At 34.0% G+C, this 20,528-nt stretch overlaps 1 protein-coding gene across 2 annotated transcripts; it reads right to left on the bottom strand.

Moving 5' to 3' along the window:
- Nucleotides 1-7,151: 7,151 nt before the first annotated feature.
- LOC117337562 (epsin-2-like) lies at nt 7,152-20,416 on the bottom strand. 2 transcript variants are annotated; one of them, XM_033898598.1, is made up of 10 exons: nt 20,354-20,416; nt 19,368-19,434; nt 17,356-18,010; nt 16,310-16,418; nt 15,259-15,464; nt 13,610-13,636; nt 11,465-11,729; nt 10,716-10,970; nt 10,004-10,165; nt 7,152-8,674 (listed from the first exon to the last, which is right to left on the bottom strand). In XM_033898598.1, the coding sequence occupies exons 3-10, from the start codon at nt 17,851-17,853 to the stop codon at nt 8,469-8,471; spliced, it is 1,728 nt and encodes a 575-aa protein (XP_033754489.1). In that variant the 5' UTR covers nt 17,854-18,010; nt 19,368-19,434; nt 20,354-20,416; the 3' UTR covers nt 7,152-8,468. The 2 variants fall into 2 exon arrangements, with proteins under 2 accessions (XP_033754489.1, XP_033754498.1); XM_033898607.1 differs by lacking the exon at nt 13,610-13,636.
- Nucleotides 20,417-20,528: the final 112 nt, after the last annotated feature.

Raw genomic sequence — 20,528 nt, 5'->3', positions numbered from 1 at the left:
CTTGATTCCACTGTCCGGTGTATATGCTGGCAAACTATCAGGCCTCTAGGAACGTGAGAAGACTCTTAAAAATTTCACCATTATGACCTTTTGAAAAGGTCAGGGTCATTCCTATAAGAACACTTTATAATCTTTCCCCAAACCAAATAGCAATCCCAATTTGCTCATAGTTTTCAAGAAGTTAGAAGATGATGGATGCCCACTCTTGCACCATATCATAGGCTCAAAGACACTTCATGCCATGTCCGCAAACAAAACTGTGTGACTTTTCATTTGAATCGTGTAATGCTAAGTCATTGACTTCAGTAAACATTATACATAATGTAGCACCAGACTAAGTAGCCCAAGTTTCCTCTGTTTCTTCAGACATGGTGTCAGGGACAGAGGAAACTCGGGCTACAGTCTAAGGTAACTGCTAGTAAAATGCAACAAGAGAGAATTCTTCATGTGTTGAACATATTTGACCCCTATGACCTTGAAAATAAGCCAGTGTGATTTATATGAGACAAATTCACAGCTCCATCCCAGGTATCCACAAGCCTAAGGCCATGACACTGGGTCTTCCAGAACAGAAAAAAAAATTGATATATTTGAACCTGGTGACCTTGAACCTGAAATTATTAGTCATGGAAATGTATATGACAGAAATTCATCTTAAAAAAAATACCATATCCTAGGTATTTGCTGAATGTAGATCAAGGTCATTTATTTGAGGAACCTTTTAGCACTTCATTTCCACCCAGCGAAAAGTCAGTAAATCCACCCCTAATAGTTTTCTGGAAGAAATTACTAAGTATTCAAATTAAAAAGATGACAAATGCAGCACCATACCAACGGCATATTGGTATTTTGTGTCATCTGCATTAAACAATTGACAACAATTCACTTCAGAAATACATGGAACACGCAGTAGAGTAATTGACTAAGTGCAGTATTTTACCTAAAATGGTAACACAAATAACGACAGACAAATCAACTGTTTTCATAGATATTTAATGACTAATAATTAAGTCATATTTGATAACATTGCAAGTTTGCAAATCAAATTTCATAGTTATAAAATATATCTCGCTAGACCTAAGGCATTATTTTCAAAGCAACACTCAGTAGAGAGATTTCTTTTACAAAATACTTTCAGTGCAAAAACCAGTGTTTGTCTGGAACAAAAGTTACTCTCCTGGACTGGTTCTTGATTAAAACAAATAGACGGACAATGACTGTTCTGTATCAAGCAATAAAGGAGAAAAATTATCTTTCTAGAGTAATAATGGAAATAGACAAGAGCCAAATGATCGAGAGCAGAGGAGAATGGATTTATATTCACAAACACAATACATTTAGCTATCCAACCAACCAGTACAGGCAACACATGTTAGTTATACACGTAACTTGAGATTTTAAATTCCATAATGTTTGAATGAATTATTGATAATAATAAGATTAAATGTTCTCAAGGGTTAAATAGTTTTATAGACAATCGATTTGTGAGAGTAAGATGAATATATATACAAATGATCGATAAGGACAAACAAGTTGACTATTACCAATTACAAGGACATGATTTATACTTAATATATATAAACATGAAAAAAAAAACAACATTAGAGGTAATTGTTTTAAAACCTGTCCCATCCGACTGCTTTGTGAACGGAAGTTTACAGGGTGTAGAAAATACACAGGTGGTTGTAAGTCACATTTTATCATAATGAAACCCATCAGTTTAGAGAGGGGTCAGTTACGACAGGTTTTATGGTCTGGAACAGACCTAGCCCCATTTTCATCAACGTTCTTAAACTTTGAGAAATTCTTTATCCTGAAATCTGTAGGAAAAAAATGGATTTATTCTAAAAAAAAAAAAAAAAAAAAAATCTAAATTGTGGAAGTTTTCTCAAATTCGGTAAAGCTTCCCTGTGCAAATTAAAAAAATTGTTTTTATTTCAAACAAAAAACAAAAACAAAAAACAAAAACATACATTTCCCTTAGCACAAAATATTAGTTCTGAATTCTGGGAATACCTCATTTGTGATGTGTGAACCACATTTTGGTTACTGTTTGACAATGGAAGATTCTGTAAATACCCTGGGAATCTGAAGACTTATTTTGAATGATGAATTTCCTTAAGTTCAGGAATATTGACGAAACTGGGACCTATTATTGCAAATATTGACACATGAATAATTTATTTTGGAAAAAATACATATACAATAGCAAGGTAAAACACAAAGTGATCTAGTACAGAGAATTGTAGTGTAGGTGTTGTCATCAGTGGGAGGTTAAGTCCTAAGTAACCGTAAAATTAAACTCCGGAAACAGCTGATACTGTATAATTGGTTATATTAGAGGGGCATTATATTGGCAGTCATAGGATATAAAGTGTGAAAATTAATAGCCAGCAAATAATTGTAATGCAAATTAAAAATATTTATTAGTATACACACTACACACGAATGTGTAGAAGTGTGCAACTGTTTACTGCCGATTGTGGTGCTAATCACCAGAATCCTTGAGTTCAGATTAACATTCTACATAATGCACATACACAATATCATAGTATGGTGGGTTCCTCTATTGAAAAGTTCTGAACTTATACATAGATGTAATAGTACAACTTAAATCATCATTATACAATAATGTTATCAATCTTGACTTTTTTTATGAATTTTATCATCTCGGATATACCAAAGTTATCTCCCTTTGTTCCACTTTATCTTATGGTATCATTGACAGCCAATGGGAGCCCAGAATGGGTTTTTATAATTTTCCATGATTTAACTGTTGAATCACTCGACAGCCAATGGGAGCTCAGAATGGATTTTTATGATTTTCCATGATTTTATTGTTTGTATAACAAGTTACAAAAAAAAAATACAAAAAAAAAAATAAATTCAGAAGCAACTGCCCTACTGGGGATATGATTGTATTGAGGATCAACTAAAATCCACATTTAAGTGTGTTGGTTACAGTGAAGACTCAACAAATGATTTCTATTCATCAGATGTGGTGGTCACGGTGACATTCAGGTAAGACAACAATTAGCTGTGTAACAATAGCTTTCAGATCTTTGCAGGATTATTTTGCACCAAGTGCCACATACTATATCAGATCTATATCATAATGACACAACAAATATTATTGTTTTCAATACACAAAGAGTTGCAGAAAACCACGATTTTGGATAAACTTTCAACTTCTTAAAAGAATTAAAAAGATTTATTTGACATACTTAATATTTGGATCATAATGCAGCTGTAACATGCATAGTTGTATCGAACTTTTGAATTTTAATAAAATCAAAATAATTTGTTTGAAATATAGTTGTTCTTGTTTGAATCGGAATGCAGCAGTTACTGTAGAAATCAAAAAGACTTGTTTGATTTTTTTTTTTTACATATTATTTGTTTTGTAATTAAACTAATATCTAGTAACAAGAAATACAGTGTTGTGCTTTAAATTCTAAACACAGTGAGCGTGAAGACTGAACACAAAATCTATAGGGCACAACGAACAACTGGGCAGACTAAAATGGTATCAAAAAAAGCCCATTTCTAAACAAATCTTTTTTTAATTTAATAGGAATAATTTTGGAGTATTCATAAACATTAGCATGAGAAAGGACGGAACATACTCTCAGGAAGTTTCTGTCATTTTTTTAATTCTAAAAAGAAAAAGAGAAAGAAGAAGTCTTCAAGATTATTTTAGAAAATAGCTTCACATACAAAATTCTATTTTGGAAAACTGCTCCAACTACAGGATAAAGACAAGTTGGACAAAAACTTCATGTGAAAATTGACCATTAATTGTCCAAACAAGTCACCTTTATCTGACAGCATTCATGCAAGATTTACAAAATCCAAAGCATTTGGCACAATAAGAAATATGTCAATTACTAATAGATCAAAGATTTATACAGATGCTTTTGTATTTTGAATATCAATCTACATGAGGTTTATACTGTGTATTAAATGTCTTTTTTTTTTTATATTTCTATCGTCTGATGTTTCTATTCATCCAAACCCTGTTGATAAGCGACACAAAAACATTACAGAATCACAGTCAGCAACTATTACATTGATGTGTTAGTATAACACATCCACCTGTTATATATACAAAAACATGGTGCTTTGGGATATCGTTCCAACATCATTCTTCCTAACACCCCCCTCCCACCATCCCCACCACAAGTAGTGTTCAATTTTGAAGCTGAATATTGGTCGCTCCAATCATATTTCAATAGCAACTGTCATTTGACGCACAACCAGAATATCTGTCTCAATCCAGCTCATGACAAAACAAGCACAGCTGATATTGAGATACACAAAATGTTCACACTCTAGCCATATAGAACAGCAGAACCCAAACAGAAAGGATCCTTATACACAGGAACAAATGTTTTCATCTAGATCCTGAAAACTCTTCAGAATACATGGAAAGGCTTTCATCTAGATCCTGAAAACTCTTCAGAATACATGGAAAGGCTTTCATCTTGATCACAAAAACTCTTCAGAATACATGGAAAGGTTTTCATCTTGATCTGGAAAACTCTTCAGAATACATGGAAAGGCTTTCATCTTGATCTGGAAAACTCTTCAGAATACATGGAAAGGCTTTCATCTTGATCTGGAAAACTCTTCAGAATACATGGAAAGGTTTTCATCTTGATCTGGAAAACTCTTCAGATTATTAGGGGCCTGAACATTTATGTGGACAAACAAGTCCATGAACATTTATGTGGACAAACAAGTCCATAATGTTTTATCATTTCAGACATACATCTTGATGGACCTGCAGATGTTGTTACAGGCCTTAAATGTCTGTCAAGATTTCCTGGAAAAAAAGAATCATTAGGTCAATCATTATTTCATAACGAACGACTCTGGTCCAGCCAATAACTGATAACGAGCATGGCTATGCTTTCAACTTGATCCTGAAAACTCTTCAGAATACATTGTATCAAACTGCTTGTACGACGTGCTTGGAAAAAACATTAACACCATACTTGTTCGGTTGTATTCAGAGATTTAGATGTACTAAAAAGCAAAAGAATATATTCACATGATATTCCAATGCAACACGTATTGATTAAAAAGTTGATCTTTTTTTTTTCCACACTGACCAGTTAACAATATACATCCACATGTCGAGTAAATGAAATGAAATTACACAGTATACTATAAATACGCCATGAACAATACATGTATACAGTGTTTAGGGAAAACAATACAACCAACCATTTGTTTCGTAACAGAGAAAAGCAGTTTACACTTCTGGTTATACTACGCCTATATTACAGTCTGAATATCATCGCTAAAAATTCCTGACGTTCGTCTCCATTTATTAAATTTGGCCCAGCCTGTTTTGTTCAACGACTTATAAGATTTAACAAATAAACATGTCCACAACAAACACAAATTATGCAGTAACTGAAAAATGTGCCACATCTCTTACTGATTAAAACAAGAGATCCCAGAGGGATCTTGGCGCCCACCATTGAATGATCTTTATAGGTTCCATGTCAGATTGATCTTTTCTCTACTTTTCCCTTCCTCTAAGTCTTACTAATCTGTGTAAATTCAGAAACAGCCCTCTAGTACTTTTCAAACAAGGGCAACCTATATATAAAATTTAAGATTTAGCAATAATGGCTGTCTGTTGGCCATGTTGTTTTCCGATTGGTCCCAAAATGCAATACCAGGGACCAAGGGGAACCTACATATGAAATTTCAGAAAAATCCCTTCAGTACCTTCTGTACAATAGCGATAACAAACTTCAATTTTCAAAATACAAGATGGCTGCCTGTCAGCCAGGTTGTTTTCTGACTGGTCTCAAAATCCAATATGCATAACTAGACACAGAGGGCAACCTACAATTGAAATTTCAGAAAGATCCCTTCATAAGTTTCTGAGAAATAGCTATAACAAACTTCAATTGTCAAAATCCAAGATGGCTGCCTGTCGGCCATGTTGTTTTCAGATTGGTCTCAAAATGCAATATGCATAACTAGGCACCAAGACGAACCTTTATAAGAAATTTCAGAAAGATCCCTTCATAAGTTTCTGAGAAATAGCTATAACAAACTTCAATTGTCAAAATCCAAGATGGCTGCCTGTCGGCCATGTTGTTTTCAGATTGGTCTCAAAATGCAATATGCATAACTAGGCACCAAGACGAACCTTTATAAGAAATTTCAGAAAGATCCCTTCATAAGTTTCTGAGAAATAGCGATAACAAACTTCAATTGTCAAAATCCAAGATGGCTGCCTGTCGGCCATGTTGTTTTCTGATTAGTCTCAAAATTCAATGTGCATAACTAGTCACTGAGAGGAACCTACATATGAAATTTCAGAAAGATCCCTTCATTAGTTTCTGAGAAATAGCGATAACAAACTTCAATTGTCAAAATCCAAGATGGCTGCCTGTCGGCCATGTTGTTTTCCAATTGGTCTCAAAATGCAATATGCATAACTAGGCACCAAGAGGAACCTTTATATGAAATTTGAGAAAGATCCCTTCAGTGCTTTCTCAGAAATAGCGATAACAAACTTCAATTGTCAAAATCCAAGATGGCTGCCTGTCGGCCATGTTGTTTTCCGATTAGTCTCAAAATACAATATGCATAACTAGGCACTGAGGGGGACCTACATATGAAATTTCAGAAAGATCCCCTTTTTAGTTTCTGAGAAATAGCGATAACAAACTTCAATTGTCAAAATCAAAGATGGCTGCCTGTCGGCCATGTTGTTTTCAGATTGGTCTCAAAATGCAATATGCATAACTAGGCACCAAGGGGAACCTACATATGAAATTTCAGAAAGATCCCCTCATTAGTTTCTGAGAAATAGCGATAACAAACTTCAATTGTCAAAATCCAAGATGGCTGCCTGTCGGCCATGTTGTTTTCAGATTGGTCTCAAAATGCAATATGCATAACTAGGCACCAAGGGGAACCTAAATATGAAATTTGAGAAAGATCCCTTCAGTACTTTCTGAGAAATAGCGATAACAAGAATTGTTTACGGACGGAGGGACGGAGGGACGGACGGACGGACGGACGGAGGGACGGACGGACGGACGGACGACGGACCACGGACGCAGGGCGATTTGAATAGCCCACCATCTGATGATGGTGGGCTAAAAATCCAGTATAATCACAACTACATATATTTCAAAATATTACAAAGAGAAATTTTGAATCACTGAATCGGTTATGGTTTCGTTTTTGTCAGTATTATTATTTTTTTCGTGAACCATATTTCATCACATTTGTGCTCTGTTTCTTTGATCTCCACACAAACATGTGTCCAAAGTCGATTTGAAAATGATGAAATAATCTATACTCCAAAATACCGAGTTGGACAATGATTGATTTTTATCAAAAATGATTAAATAAAAAAATATCAATTTCATTATACCCTGTAATACCATGCTCCCTTAAATCATAAAGTTTAATTTTCAATATCATTGAAATACTTTAAAATTTACTAGCTCTGAATAGGTACAATATACCACAATATCGTTCGAACAAAATGAAAATGAATCACAATAGTATCTGGTATATATACATATATGGACTAGATGTTCTTCAAATGCCGCTTTCTTCCTTCAGTTATTGTACATTACCTTTGACAAATAAAAGTCTACTTTCATCTTACGTTTGCTAAAACTAGTTTACATCATCAGATGATACAAAAACAAAACTTTTTAAACACGAACACACAGAGAGTAACAAATAAATAAAAACAATTATCTGGTAAGTTTGACAACAAAATTAACGTAATAACATTTTGTCATTCTTTTGTTCATCTACAGCACTTAAACGGAAAGCCATTCATCAACACCACAAACTTTACCTTAATCTTTATCACAAACAAAATCATCCTTGCAGAATAAACAATAATATTGAAATGCAAAACAAAATTATGCACCCCACAATTTATATGTTCTTGAGGGAAATCATATTTTTAAAAATTTGATATCATAATAAATTCCAAGCAAGAATATGCCCCAATAATTAGATTTTCTTTGAGATTAATCATTCTTTCTAATGTTTTCAACTTTAAATATTTTCGAACATTAATTTTATTTTCTTAAACGCATTCATTCACATTTATAAGTTACACATTTACAAGTTAATGCTGCTTAATTTTCCGAGGCTCAAATTTACACTGGGTCACTTAAACTGCAAATGAAGCATGAAAAAACACATTAACATCAAAACAGGCTGGGCAAAAATCAGTTCATTTTACCAATCATCACAAAATGCATGGAACATATTCAGTTCATTTCACTTTTATAATAATTCCTTTTCCTAATAACAGATAAAAATGTGAAATCTGATTCATCGCTTTACAAAGATTGTGTACACCATGTGGTATGGGATACTACAACATACAGACAACTCAATCATATATATATATATTTATAATAATTACAAATTCATCAATATATTAATCTTATAGTATCACATTTTCATAAGAAGGGGTTCTGTGATTGCATAGAGCCATTATTCATTGGAACGAGGGGATTTGGTAGTAGGGTTGAAGAACTCGGCTGTGAGAATCCAGAATTGTATGTATTTGTCTGCATCTGATTAAGGGTCATTCTAGTCATCTGTTGTTGTTGTTGCTGTTGAAGTTCAAAAGGGTTGGTAGTTTTAGCCGCAAATGGGTTTTTAGCTGAAACACAGAAAATATAAATTAAGATGAATTTATACAATTTTGTTTTAGAACAAATATTTCAAATAATATTTTCTATGTACAGTAGTGTATTTATTCAAATTAGAATATGTATTCCTTAGAATGACAAGATGCCTAAGGACCTGTATCCCCCACCTAGTGAACACTTTTTAAAAAGATGATGAAATACAGTCAAACTTCGATGTTTCGAAGTTCAAGGAACTAACAGAAAAACTTAGAAACAGCGGGACTTCAAATTATTCATGGTTGACAATAGGTCAATGTTTTCTTGATAATGACCATATCTGTTATATATCTGTCCTTGGTGTCTTCATGTTGATCGTCGCCTGTCAGACTCACATGGAAAAGTTATGTTAATTTATACCTCAAACACAACAAAATAAAAATACTTTTTATTAATTATACCTAAGCATTTTATTAATTAAACAAACTATGTATCGGTTACAAAACACTTATATCACGTTTAACAGTGGTCAGTACAGGTAAACTTTTTGTTCGAATCACGAGATGTCAATTACCAATAATATCATAGCTAACGGGCCATGAAAAATTTTGATACATCGAAAACTTCGATTTTTTAAATTTGAATCATGCATAGGTTCGTTAGTAGCGTTATATAGTGAGGAAATTTGGGACCAAGCAAAAAGTTTGATACAGCAAGAAATTTGAATCAACGAAGTTCGAATCATCGAGGTTTGACTGTATAATTATTTACTAAACTAGAAAATGATTGTAAGACATAAATGCTCCCACTGACTCTTGACAACCCGAAACACAGTGTGGTGAGGATCAACATCAGCAGTTCCTGAGATAAGCTAGTTATATTACATTGGATGGACGGGGCGGGGCGGGACGGGACGGGACTGGACCTCAAGTCACCTGGCATGAGACATTACCCTGGACTGATCTCAGAAGCATGATTGTGACCCTCTCCTCATGCTTACAAAGCAAATGCTGACGACTGAAGCTCTTGATTATTTCTATGATTTAACCATTTAATGAAGTCTCTAGCAGCTGAGTCAGTCAGACCAAAGGCCAAATTCTGTGCTGACATTTCAATTTGTAAATTTCTAAAATCTTACTTTCATTCCCATTATCTGATCAGCAGAGTGCCAGTAGATGTTGTTTAAATTAAGATAAATTAATGATGTTTACACCCCATTCAATTTATCAATGCCATATAGCCTTGAGACTAAATATTGTTACAATTCTGAAGTATTCACTCAATCAGGTAAATAATCTCTGCTAGGTTATTTACAATTTATTAACCAAGTTCTCCTTTAGTGATAAAGAGCTGTTAACGTGTACCTTGAGTATTTTCTGAGGCTACAAGCTGGTCGAGGTTGACTAGACTGGCATTGTCCCCAAGGAACTCCTGTGGAGTTTTTCTATGTTTCTGTTGTTGTTGCTGGACATTGGTCAGTCCGTCATTCATACCACCCATGTTCCATGCATCTTCCTTCTTTGGTTCTGTAGGGGAAAAATTCATTGCTTGATCATAATATTTTCCATAGTCAGTTTTACTTATCTAGCATGCTTGGTCAGTATTATGTACCAAACATACTTTGATTGACAGGTGTGTTATGTACATAAAATCAAATAGTATATTTATTGTTGATATGAACATAAGATACAGCTTAAAATAGATTTTGAAATTGTTAGACCACATTAAATCTTGCATGTTTTTTTAACAATATTTTAACTTCAAGTTATTAATGATTTGAAAGTTTAACATATTTAATATTCTAACAAGATTATGCCACAGCGATCTCTATAACTATTTAGCAAAATTCAAGTACATGTATTTGAAAACATTATATATTATCAACACAGAAACTTTCATGGGAACAACTTCGAGAAAGACTTTAAACAAAAGAATGTTTTTGATAGTCTACTGTCATTAAATTCTACAGGGGAATTTTATCCAAAAGCGGTAAAGACTTTGGCTAGATTGAGCCCCATGCCAATCATGATAAAAATTAGTTTAAAATCAAGAGATCAGAGGAATATATATGATTACCCCCTAAAGGATCAAAAGCCTCCAACTCTTTATTAGTTTTAGCAGGAGAACTTCCAGCACTTCTATTGCCAATCAGATCAAACGCATCATCCACCCCTGATCCGTTTGTGACTTGCGGGCCCCCGGACGCTGTGAAGTTGGAATCAAATGGTGTAGGGTCAGACACGACTGTTTGTTGGGGAGGAGCCGGTGATCCCCACGGAGAGCTCTGATTGGACGTGCCACTAGATGTTCCCCAAGGATCTGTACTGGAGGCTGAGAAGAAACATAGAAGAGACTATATTATTTCAAAACTTACATGTGGAAAATTTGTTCAATAAAATATGAAGTGTGTGTTACAATGAGTTAAAACTGATATTTAACACAATTGAGTAAAGAACTTTGAAAAGATCTGATATTAGAGATGATCAGTAAAGTATATATCCTACAGCAGGGATCCAGAAATATAGAAATTCTATGCACAGTATTGCTGGAGAAAATGCAGCTTTTTATAGAGTAATGCTGGAATTACATCTATTGGCGGGCCATGCTTGACAAACTTGGAGTCCTGCCCGTTGGATAGACATTTTACTGGAAAGCCCTCAATAAGTAATCCTTTCCATTTTCTTTAAATCAAGAATCAGTAACAATTGCTTAATATGGGTCTTGAAGAATGTGTCCAATCATTACAACAAACGGGCTGGCTTGTCAGCAATATCACCATGTGTTATAATCCCTACTGTATGTTGTGTAAGGAAGACTTGTTATACCTGTAGGATATGGAGGTGGCACAGGACTGACATTCACTGGAGCTGGTGCTGGGGCTCCCCAAGGATCCGTGTTACTGACAGGAGCTGGAACTTTAGCTGGTGATCCCCAGGGATCTGCCGCGGCACCAGGGGGTGGAGGCTGAGCCCGTGGGGCCTGGCCTGGTGGTCCTGGCAGGGGACTTCCCCAAGGGTCTGTGGGAGCTGGTTGGGCTGGAATTCCCCAGGGATCTGATGGCGGGGCCTTCGTGGTCTTGGTTGGATCAGTCTGTAAATAAAAAAAGATGTTTTAAACAGGCAGTGAGGATCTTGTTTATGTTTAGATATGAAATGATATTTAAATAATTACAAGGAGAAATATGCATTATCAAATTTGTGAAAATAGATGGTTTTGTCAGCTAGCTAGTGGCTCTGTTTTGACTGTAATGTATTCAGTAAATAACCAATGATCTTACTAGTAATTCATGTAATTAAAATCAAATCATCTTTAGAAAACAATAAAAAATAAGTTTACAAAAATGTATTTTATTTGATATAATAATAGTAATAAAAAGAACCTAATTAGTCTAAAAATATGAAAACATGCAACTAAAAAATGAATTATGAAACAATCAATGCATAATCTATAAATAACTTAAAATAAGAGCGTTTCCAGTGAAACATCTGCTCAATGGGAGGACTCCAGGTTACTAACAGGGACCACTAAATGTACTGAAGCAGTGATTCAATTAAAATTTTTACAGTACCATACTTGAATAAATGTCATCAATATTGTCTCCAGATCCTATAGTGCATAGAATTTATCTTTCTGAAGTCCTCCCTGACGTAGATTTTACTAATGGAACTAGCCCTATAATAACATTTTAAAAACAAATTTATTTTTTGCATGTTTCCTAATCTAAGAATTTTAACACTTATACTCTTAACTTCTAGCTAGTCACAATTTATTTATTGAAATGAGTTTGTTTTGAAATTTTACACTATCTCAATTTACAATGGAAGATTCAGATCTTGAACAATCAAATGATGAAAACACTGAATTTTAAGGATCTTTACCAACATTCTTCATACACTAGCCAAATGTTCTATAGCTGAGCATGTTGGAACTTGTAACACATATATATATTTAATCAACTTTGTAAATTACCAGAGCAAGAAATTTTGGCTTTTACACTTAAGAATATATAGTGTTCATTAAAAGGAACTATGGTTACCAAGCATTTACAATTTTCTTGAAATTTTATGTATCCATGACTTTGAAACCAATGCCAAAAGTTTATTAGTGTTGGGTTGAAGTTTTTTTGTGTGGATTTGTCCAAAATATTTGTGCAAAGAACTTTTGATAGGTGTATAAGAATGTTCAAGTTATGAATAACATATCGAAGATATTGTCCGTTATTGCAGGAAAACACAAATAGATGCAAGACATCCATCCTTTAGAGGGTGTATCTTGGGAAATAGCCAAGTGTACATGTCATTGCACAGCTGAATATGTGTACATAAACAGTATGTGTATGTGGTCAGCAGCGACATTGCACTTCAGGGGGGGACAACATATCAGCAGACATGATTGTATGGGGAAGGGGAGACAACTGATGGACAGTGCAGAAAGCATGCAGCTCGAAGGGTAATGACAAGCTGGGCAGAACCTCATTTGAAAAATTATTTATCTATCAGTATGCTAATCAAAAAATTATGCTATCATGACACCATTTAACATTTTCATAAACATGAGAATGATGTGCAGTTAAATATGACCAAATGAAAGTTTTAAACTAGAATTTAAGTTTAATAATTTTTATGATTAATCAAATACAGTATTATACTTGAAAAAAATGCATTCCTTTAATGCAGTATGTACATTAAATACTAAACTATGATTTCTTTATGTCAGAGTTTAATAGGGGAATTAATATGATGATTATCTAAATAAAATATATGATGAAATGTACGTTTCAATTTCTGTAACAAGCATACAACAGCTGAAGGCATTCCAGCAAAACAAAATGGAACATACACAAGGGAAAAGTTATACTATAATATTATATAAATTACAAACTATGGAAAGAAATGGTGCAACAATGGAGAATTCTTTCAATGACAAAATATGATAAACAGATAGGGGTAGAACTGAAGCTATGAATTAACCTTGTTACTTGTCTCCTTCTTCCTTTCCTAAAGGAACATGGAAAAAAGCAAAAGAAAATCCCAACAAGAAAAAAAGCAAACTCCACAAATATCAAATTGATAAATATATCAAATAATAAAAGAAAAATATGTAAAAAGTGTTTCAATAAAAATGTGTAAAGGTGCAAAAAAAGGTTAACAAAAGAAATTGAAAGGTAGAAAAGTATCTGGAAAAAATACATTTTAATTTTTTTTCTGAAGATAATCTTGCTTCTGAGACCCTGAACATGCCCATTATAGAGAAATCCCATCTCCACTGTCAGAGCATAAAAATCCTGTATGGTAACCCTTTTTGGATATACATTGTTAAGCATCACAGGAAATATTTTCAGATTAATCAGCACATGTTAATTTCAGTCTAGGTAACACTCCTGTCAATGGACATTGCAATCTCTATAAGATTATGTAGCGACAGTAGAAAAAGAAAATATCAAAAGGATATCTCGGTTATTAAAATTTAACAGATTGTGATCACAAGGCTTGTCCACTAGACACCAAATACATTTTACAAATACTAATTATTTTAACTCACTTACATATCTGAAATAGACCTTAAATAGTTCAGCCAACTACTACTAACTCATGATCACTTACATATCTGAAACAGACCTAAAATAGTTCAGCCAAATACTAGATGTCCAACCACGTTTATCAAACAGATATACTGTATGTGATAAATTTGGTAGTATGGAATATAGGTGAAACGTGGTATACTGCGGTGCAGTTGTACTGTTATATTTTTCTTCTGGTTCAGTTCAGTATATAGTAGCTCCAAACTAGACACTGTGGGTAGTAAATTTTAAAACCAGGTGGCTATTTCATCAAGCACCAGTAATAAGTCTTATATGAGAGCAGGTTTCTGATTGGACCATGGTTAAAATGATACCCAATCACAAGCTGTCTTACATTAAACCTGTGTTGTGGTGGGAAGATGGAATTGGACTTAACTATTTTGAAGGATACTTCACAATTGGCTTCATACCGATGTCATGTGTGGAAACACTTTAGTTTCAGAGTGCTCCAAATGTAACATTGTTAGAGAACCACACAGCACAGTCATCACAACATAGGATAATAAATTGGCTGACCAGAGGCCTCTTATATAATATCTTACAGGCCTCGACAACCAAATATGTTTTACAGACAAAATAAACATGGAAAGACAATCAATCTGAACACACCATCAGTGCAAGCCCAACATTAATCAGAAGGGTTATGATGCTAATACAGTCTTTAAAACTGTCTTAAGCTTCAATAATGTGGCTATATCGCAAGATAGTCAGGAAATTCGGACTAGCAAACTTATGAAACGAGCTGCTAGTGTATGCTGCTTAAGTGTGGTATTCAATACCTGAATTAGCACAGTAACAGGAATAAAAAGTTTACATTGCTTATAAAGCATCTGTAGTATAGCAATAGTCATCTATACATATTTTACTGCTTACTAAAATACTGAACCTGTTAACATTGCACTGCAATATGTACTGAATCACACTGAAGGTGTACCGTTTCACCCCAAGTAGACCAGTCTAATTGCACAGTCCCCCACCCCTCACCTCAATATGTTCTTGAAATAATTCTGAAGAGCAATAACATTTTGTTCAACCTACTTCTTCCACAGCTTGTTTTCTACTCTCGTCCAGGGCCATCTGAAGTTTGATGTCGTCTGACTTTTGTTTGCGGACATTTTCATCGTGTTCCTCCTTACTCATGGCCAGTGCTAATTGTAGCTGAATCTCCTCCTCTCCAACAGATGATGGACGTGCATACTCCACATCTGTCGACAGGCGTCTCCCCGTTCCTTCTGTTGGAGATGCTGTCACAGACAAAGAGGTTTTGGTCAAAATTCCATTCCATAACTCAATTTAGTATTATTTAGGATTAAATGTATTATGTAATATAACCAATCGTTGAAATTTTAGAATTTTAATTATAAAACAAATATCTTCTATAATCAATACTTTGGGCTTCTCCAGTACATTTTATATAACACATATTCCATGAAAGGTTCCGGAAATTATGAAATTCTATACATGGTAGCTATAAGGGAAATGCAGCCTATCATATGGTACCGTATATATTAATCAAATCACTCCTTATGGTGGTCCCTATTTGACAAACATGGAGTCCTTCTGTAGTGTGGATAAACAAAAATATCATACGAACTGAAATTGAGAAAATCTAAATGGATTTCAATATCAATATAAGAGACAGCTTAAAACAGAGTTGACCGATTCTTTCACCTAAATTGTTACCCTGACTGCAAATAAATCCTGATTAAAAGTAATTCAATATGTCATGACTACAGATCTATATAAATATCAAAACAAAAATATGTTTAAAATCCTATATATTATAATATTTTACTTAAAAGAAGATTAAAACAACACGTACATAGAGTATAATTCCTATTTAAGACTATTCCACTAAAATTTCAACCCAAAGAGAAGACTCCAGATATCAATGAACACTTTTATTCTATCCAAATTTACCACATAATAAACCTCATGTGCAATACATTTTCTCCAGCATACAACATCTGGAAACATTCTTTATTCCTGGAGTCACCTCCTGTCAGATATATATTTCAATGGAAAAGCCCGATACACAGTACATGAAGAGCACATAAAATCAATATTTTGTATACAAGTTTTGACGTACAAGTTTCACTGCCTCCACCACTAAGTGCATCTCCTGTAGCTCCTCCGTATGGGTCGGCATATCCACCAGAGCTGGTCTCTAGACTTGGACTTCCAGCACCATACTTAATCTACAAAATATATTGAATGTATATTACGTACATTAATTAGCAATTTCTATCGATGATTCAATACACAAAAATATGTTTACATAAATATGTATACAATACATTGTTTCTTTGATAATTCATGATCAGTGAACCATACATTATAATAACTCACAATGCAGTCACAAAGAACCTTAATTAAATATATATAATTATCTCTTTATACATTATTATATCTTTACAATTCTTTTAGCTTTAATTCAATCCAAATAAATACAATTAAACAAATTTAATTTTATTAGCTTTCAATCCAAATAAATATAATTATACCAATATGTTTGATGGCTGGGAGATTGGAATAAACAATCAATATTTTGTCTTTGCTCGCTTCTCAAATTTGTTGGAATAAACAATCAATATTTTGTCTTTGCTCGCTTCTCAAATTTGGTTAACAATACCAAAAAGATTTTTTTTATGTGGGGTAAACACAGACTGTATCTTGTTGAATCTTTGATCACCTTCATATTAATATCTTTTGATCACCTAAATATTAATATCATAACATGGGATGCAGTTTATTATAGGCCAGTGTTGATACATTGTGAGGTTCTTAATAAACTAAGATGGATATATATTGTAATACTGGTAGGTTTAATTAACTTTAAATTTATGATTATGCAAATCATGTGATTTGTATCTGTAAATGATCTACAATCTAATGTTTAGATCGATAGCAGGGCTTTTTCCAGACTTGGGAAAGGGCCTTTTTGTCTCATTTTGGGAAGAAAATTGGTAAATTGGGAAAGATTCTTTTAGGAGTATACTGAAAATTTTGGGAATTTGGCTTGAATATGAAATAATTTAAATTGGGAATTGGGCCCATTAACAGCCCCAAAAAGCCCTGGATAGGCTAGTAGAGCAAACTAGAAAATATAATTTGAGAAAACATATAAATTTATACCTTGTTATCACTTCCTATTCCCATTGCACTTTGTGCAAATCTTTCTTTCGCTTTCAGTGCTTTTGCACGTTCGTTTCGTAGCCTCTCGTCGTCCTTCAACAGAGCCACAAGCTGTTTTGCCTTTTCTCGTACATTCATGCCTTGATCTCTATTGTCCTCTTTGTGTTGGAAATCTTTCAAAGTTTGAATGGCATATATATTTTCCTTACATTGCTGGGCAACCTTTTCACTGCCAGTTTTGATAATATAATCTAATAATACCAATGCCTTATACACATGGCGCCAATTTTTACCATGATCATTTAGTCTCTTCCAGATCATCTGCATGACTTCAGTGAATGCCACAACATTGTATGTTAAGTCTGCGATCTCTCCCATCAATGTACTCGATGGACCCCACGGATCATTTGAAGTCGCTTCGCGCACTTTCACTTGAGCCTCCGAATAATTCCGGACAACATTTTTAATTGTCCGGCGAATTGGTGGCATGTTCGACATGATGACTTTTTTGTGTGGAAACCAGTCAAATCTGATGACTATCCTTCTATGCTTTGTTTATGATTGCCAGCAGCAGCAGCGGTCGCTATATCAAAGCTGCATATCGTGTGTTGAGCACTTTACTTACTTGTCTGGATTCCTGATAGAATTAACAGGTCTACAAAACAGAAAAAAATATATGAAAATAATAAGTTTCAGAGGAAAATAATAATGAATTGCATACATTAAAATTAAAGTCAGTGATGCATGAATTACAAGTAGCAGGTATTAGAAAATTGGTGAATGGCCATGGGGAAATATTTTCATTCATGAAATAATTGAATTCGGAATTGGGCACATTTATTGCCCCAAAAAGCCATGTCCACAAATGTAATGGGCTGTAAACATCATAATATGTATCTATAACTAAGTACCAAGGCATCCAGCTGTAGACCATTGAGAGTACGTTTTAACTCCCCAAAATCAGATTTGACTCTTGGGGATTGATATGAAGGAATATGATGTCTCTATTTGACATGTTTTGATCCTTCAGATTTTTGAGAAATAGTGATTTTACTTCTGAAATAGCTAAAAATCATGTTTGCTTGTTTTTTTATTCTTTAACGTCCTATTAACAGCTAGGGTCATTTAAGGACGTGCCAGCTGGTTTTGGAGTAGTCCGAATGTTCTGACGATCTTACTACGTAGATAAGTCAGAACTTCTTACATACAATAATTGAGCAATTTTTCCGACCTACCCTCAGGTCAGCGTTTGAACAACATTTACTCCATTTCCCCTCAATCTGACACATAAAAGGTATACATCAATTAAAAGGTAAGGTAAAATTTTATTAGCTTACATACATATATTACTCACTGGTCATTAATATTGTTCACTAAATATATCCGTCCTCATACTTTGCCATCTCGTTTTCAGAGAACTTCAAAGCTACCACCATAGCTAATCATGTGACCCAACTCTTGTCACAAGGGACTTTTGCCCGATCTGTTTACATTGAAATCTCGCGAGATCTTGTGTCCTGACGATGGCGGCCATTTTCAAAACTATGCTGAAAACAGGTTTGAAAAGAATGTTGACGGATATATATAGTGAACGATGACCAGTGAGTAAAATATGTATGTAAGCTAATAAAATATTATCTTACCTTTTAATCAATGTATACATTTTATGTGCCAGGTTGAATGGAATAAGGGGAAATATTGTTCAAACACCGACCTGAGGGTGGGTCGGAAAAATTGCTCGTTTTCTGTATGGGTCAGGTTCTGATCATGATGTTAAATCGCAACAAGGCAGCTTGAAAGGCGATATTAACATCAGAACCCTTCGGATTAGTTTTGGAGGTGGAGGAAAGCCGAGTACCCAGAGAGAAAAACCACTGACCTACAGTCATGCAGAACCAGGCAACTGCCCCACATGGGTTTTAAACTCACCACTCAGAGGTGGTTTACTTAAAAATAATGGCATATTACTAAAACCAAATCACATACAATGCATCTCCAAACTTCAAACTTACCAATGTGGAATACTTAATTTTGTTTTGTTGTAATATTTTGACAAATCTTTTCTTTGTATGCTTTCCCCTGAAAAATAAAAATAATCTAGTTGACAAATATATTAAGGTGATTCATGCTCATGATATGGACAATATATATATATATTATACATACATACACATTTGAAAGTAATCAACTTTTCACTGGTGCCATTATATTTTTTTATTGGTACATACTAGAAGATAATTATATATATATATAAGATGAAATGAATATACTTTTCATGCATATCATTATAATCTGTATTAAAAACACTTATCCATCATCCGTTTCTTTTTTGCTTTTCTAACATAAAATCGTGCTGATATGTTTACAGCAATGTTACAGACAAAGCAATGAAACTTTAAATAACACTTATTTGAAACTGTCATACTTTTGTCCAGGTATTTTAAGAAAATGCTTGACAATTAAAACCAGAATTTAAGTTTTTAGCAGTGGACTTCTTGAATGAGTTATATTATTATAGTAGTTACAAGCAGATGTTCCGATATGCAAACATTTGGCAGATATACAATAAAACAACCCGTACACGTGCTATGCTATTCAACACAATAGCTATTGTGTAATCGTTCATAACAAAAACTTATATTTTCGTCAACACAATAAACAATACACACGCATTATGTGGACCATGGCATCTTACATTCTCTAGATACCAATCCGTATCCACATTGAATGATACATAATGTCTGTCTGTGGGTTTTAAGAAAAATCTTTAAAGTACTCCCTCCAGTGTGTCCGTCAATTAACATTGACCGAATAGAAAGTCATGACATCACGATATAATTTTGTGAGAAGTGTCACATAAAGCAATGTAAGATTATGCATGGATTCGCAAATATCCTATCAATTTAGCTAATGTAGGATACATCGGGGGTCAATATGCAAAATTACAATTCGTATAACTTAAAATCATCTCAAAACATATTATTTATGCGCATTTTACCTCTTCCGTGATTCCGAATAAAAGCAGGAAATGATAAATTCTCAAAATGGCCGCAGCTTCCTGTTTAGTTAGATACGGTGGAGGTAATCAGAACAGCCATACGACCATTTACTTTTCATCTAATAATTTAACAAACTCCGTCTGTCACGAAGCAATAACAGTGTAATTGTGATAT

This window comes from Pecten maximus, chromosome 1 (genome assembly GCF_902652985.1).
Source record: "Pecten maximus chromosome 1, xPecMax1.1, whole genome shotgun sequence".
In the NCBI taxonomy this organism is placed as follows: Eukaryota; Metazoa; Mollusca; class Bivalvia; order Pectinida; family Pectinidae; genus Pecten; species Pecten maximus.
The sequence above is the reverse complement of the archived record's forward strand: the minus strand, read 5'-3'. Positions and strand labels throughout refer to the sequence as shown.

Coding starts and splice junctions, on each gene's coding strand:
- LOC117337562 (XM_033898598.1), bottom strand. CDS start 17,853: ATGTCGAACATGCCACCAATTCGCCGGACAATTAAAAATGTTGTCCGG. Junction 11,730..13,609: donor AGAAGGAGACAAGTAACAAG/GTTAATTCATAG, acceptor TTTTATTTACAG/ACTGATCCAACCAAGACCAC. Junction 10,166..10,715: donor GGCTTTTGATCCTTTAGGGG/GTAATCATATAT, acceptor TTTCCCCTACAG/AACCAAAGAAGGAAGATGCA.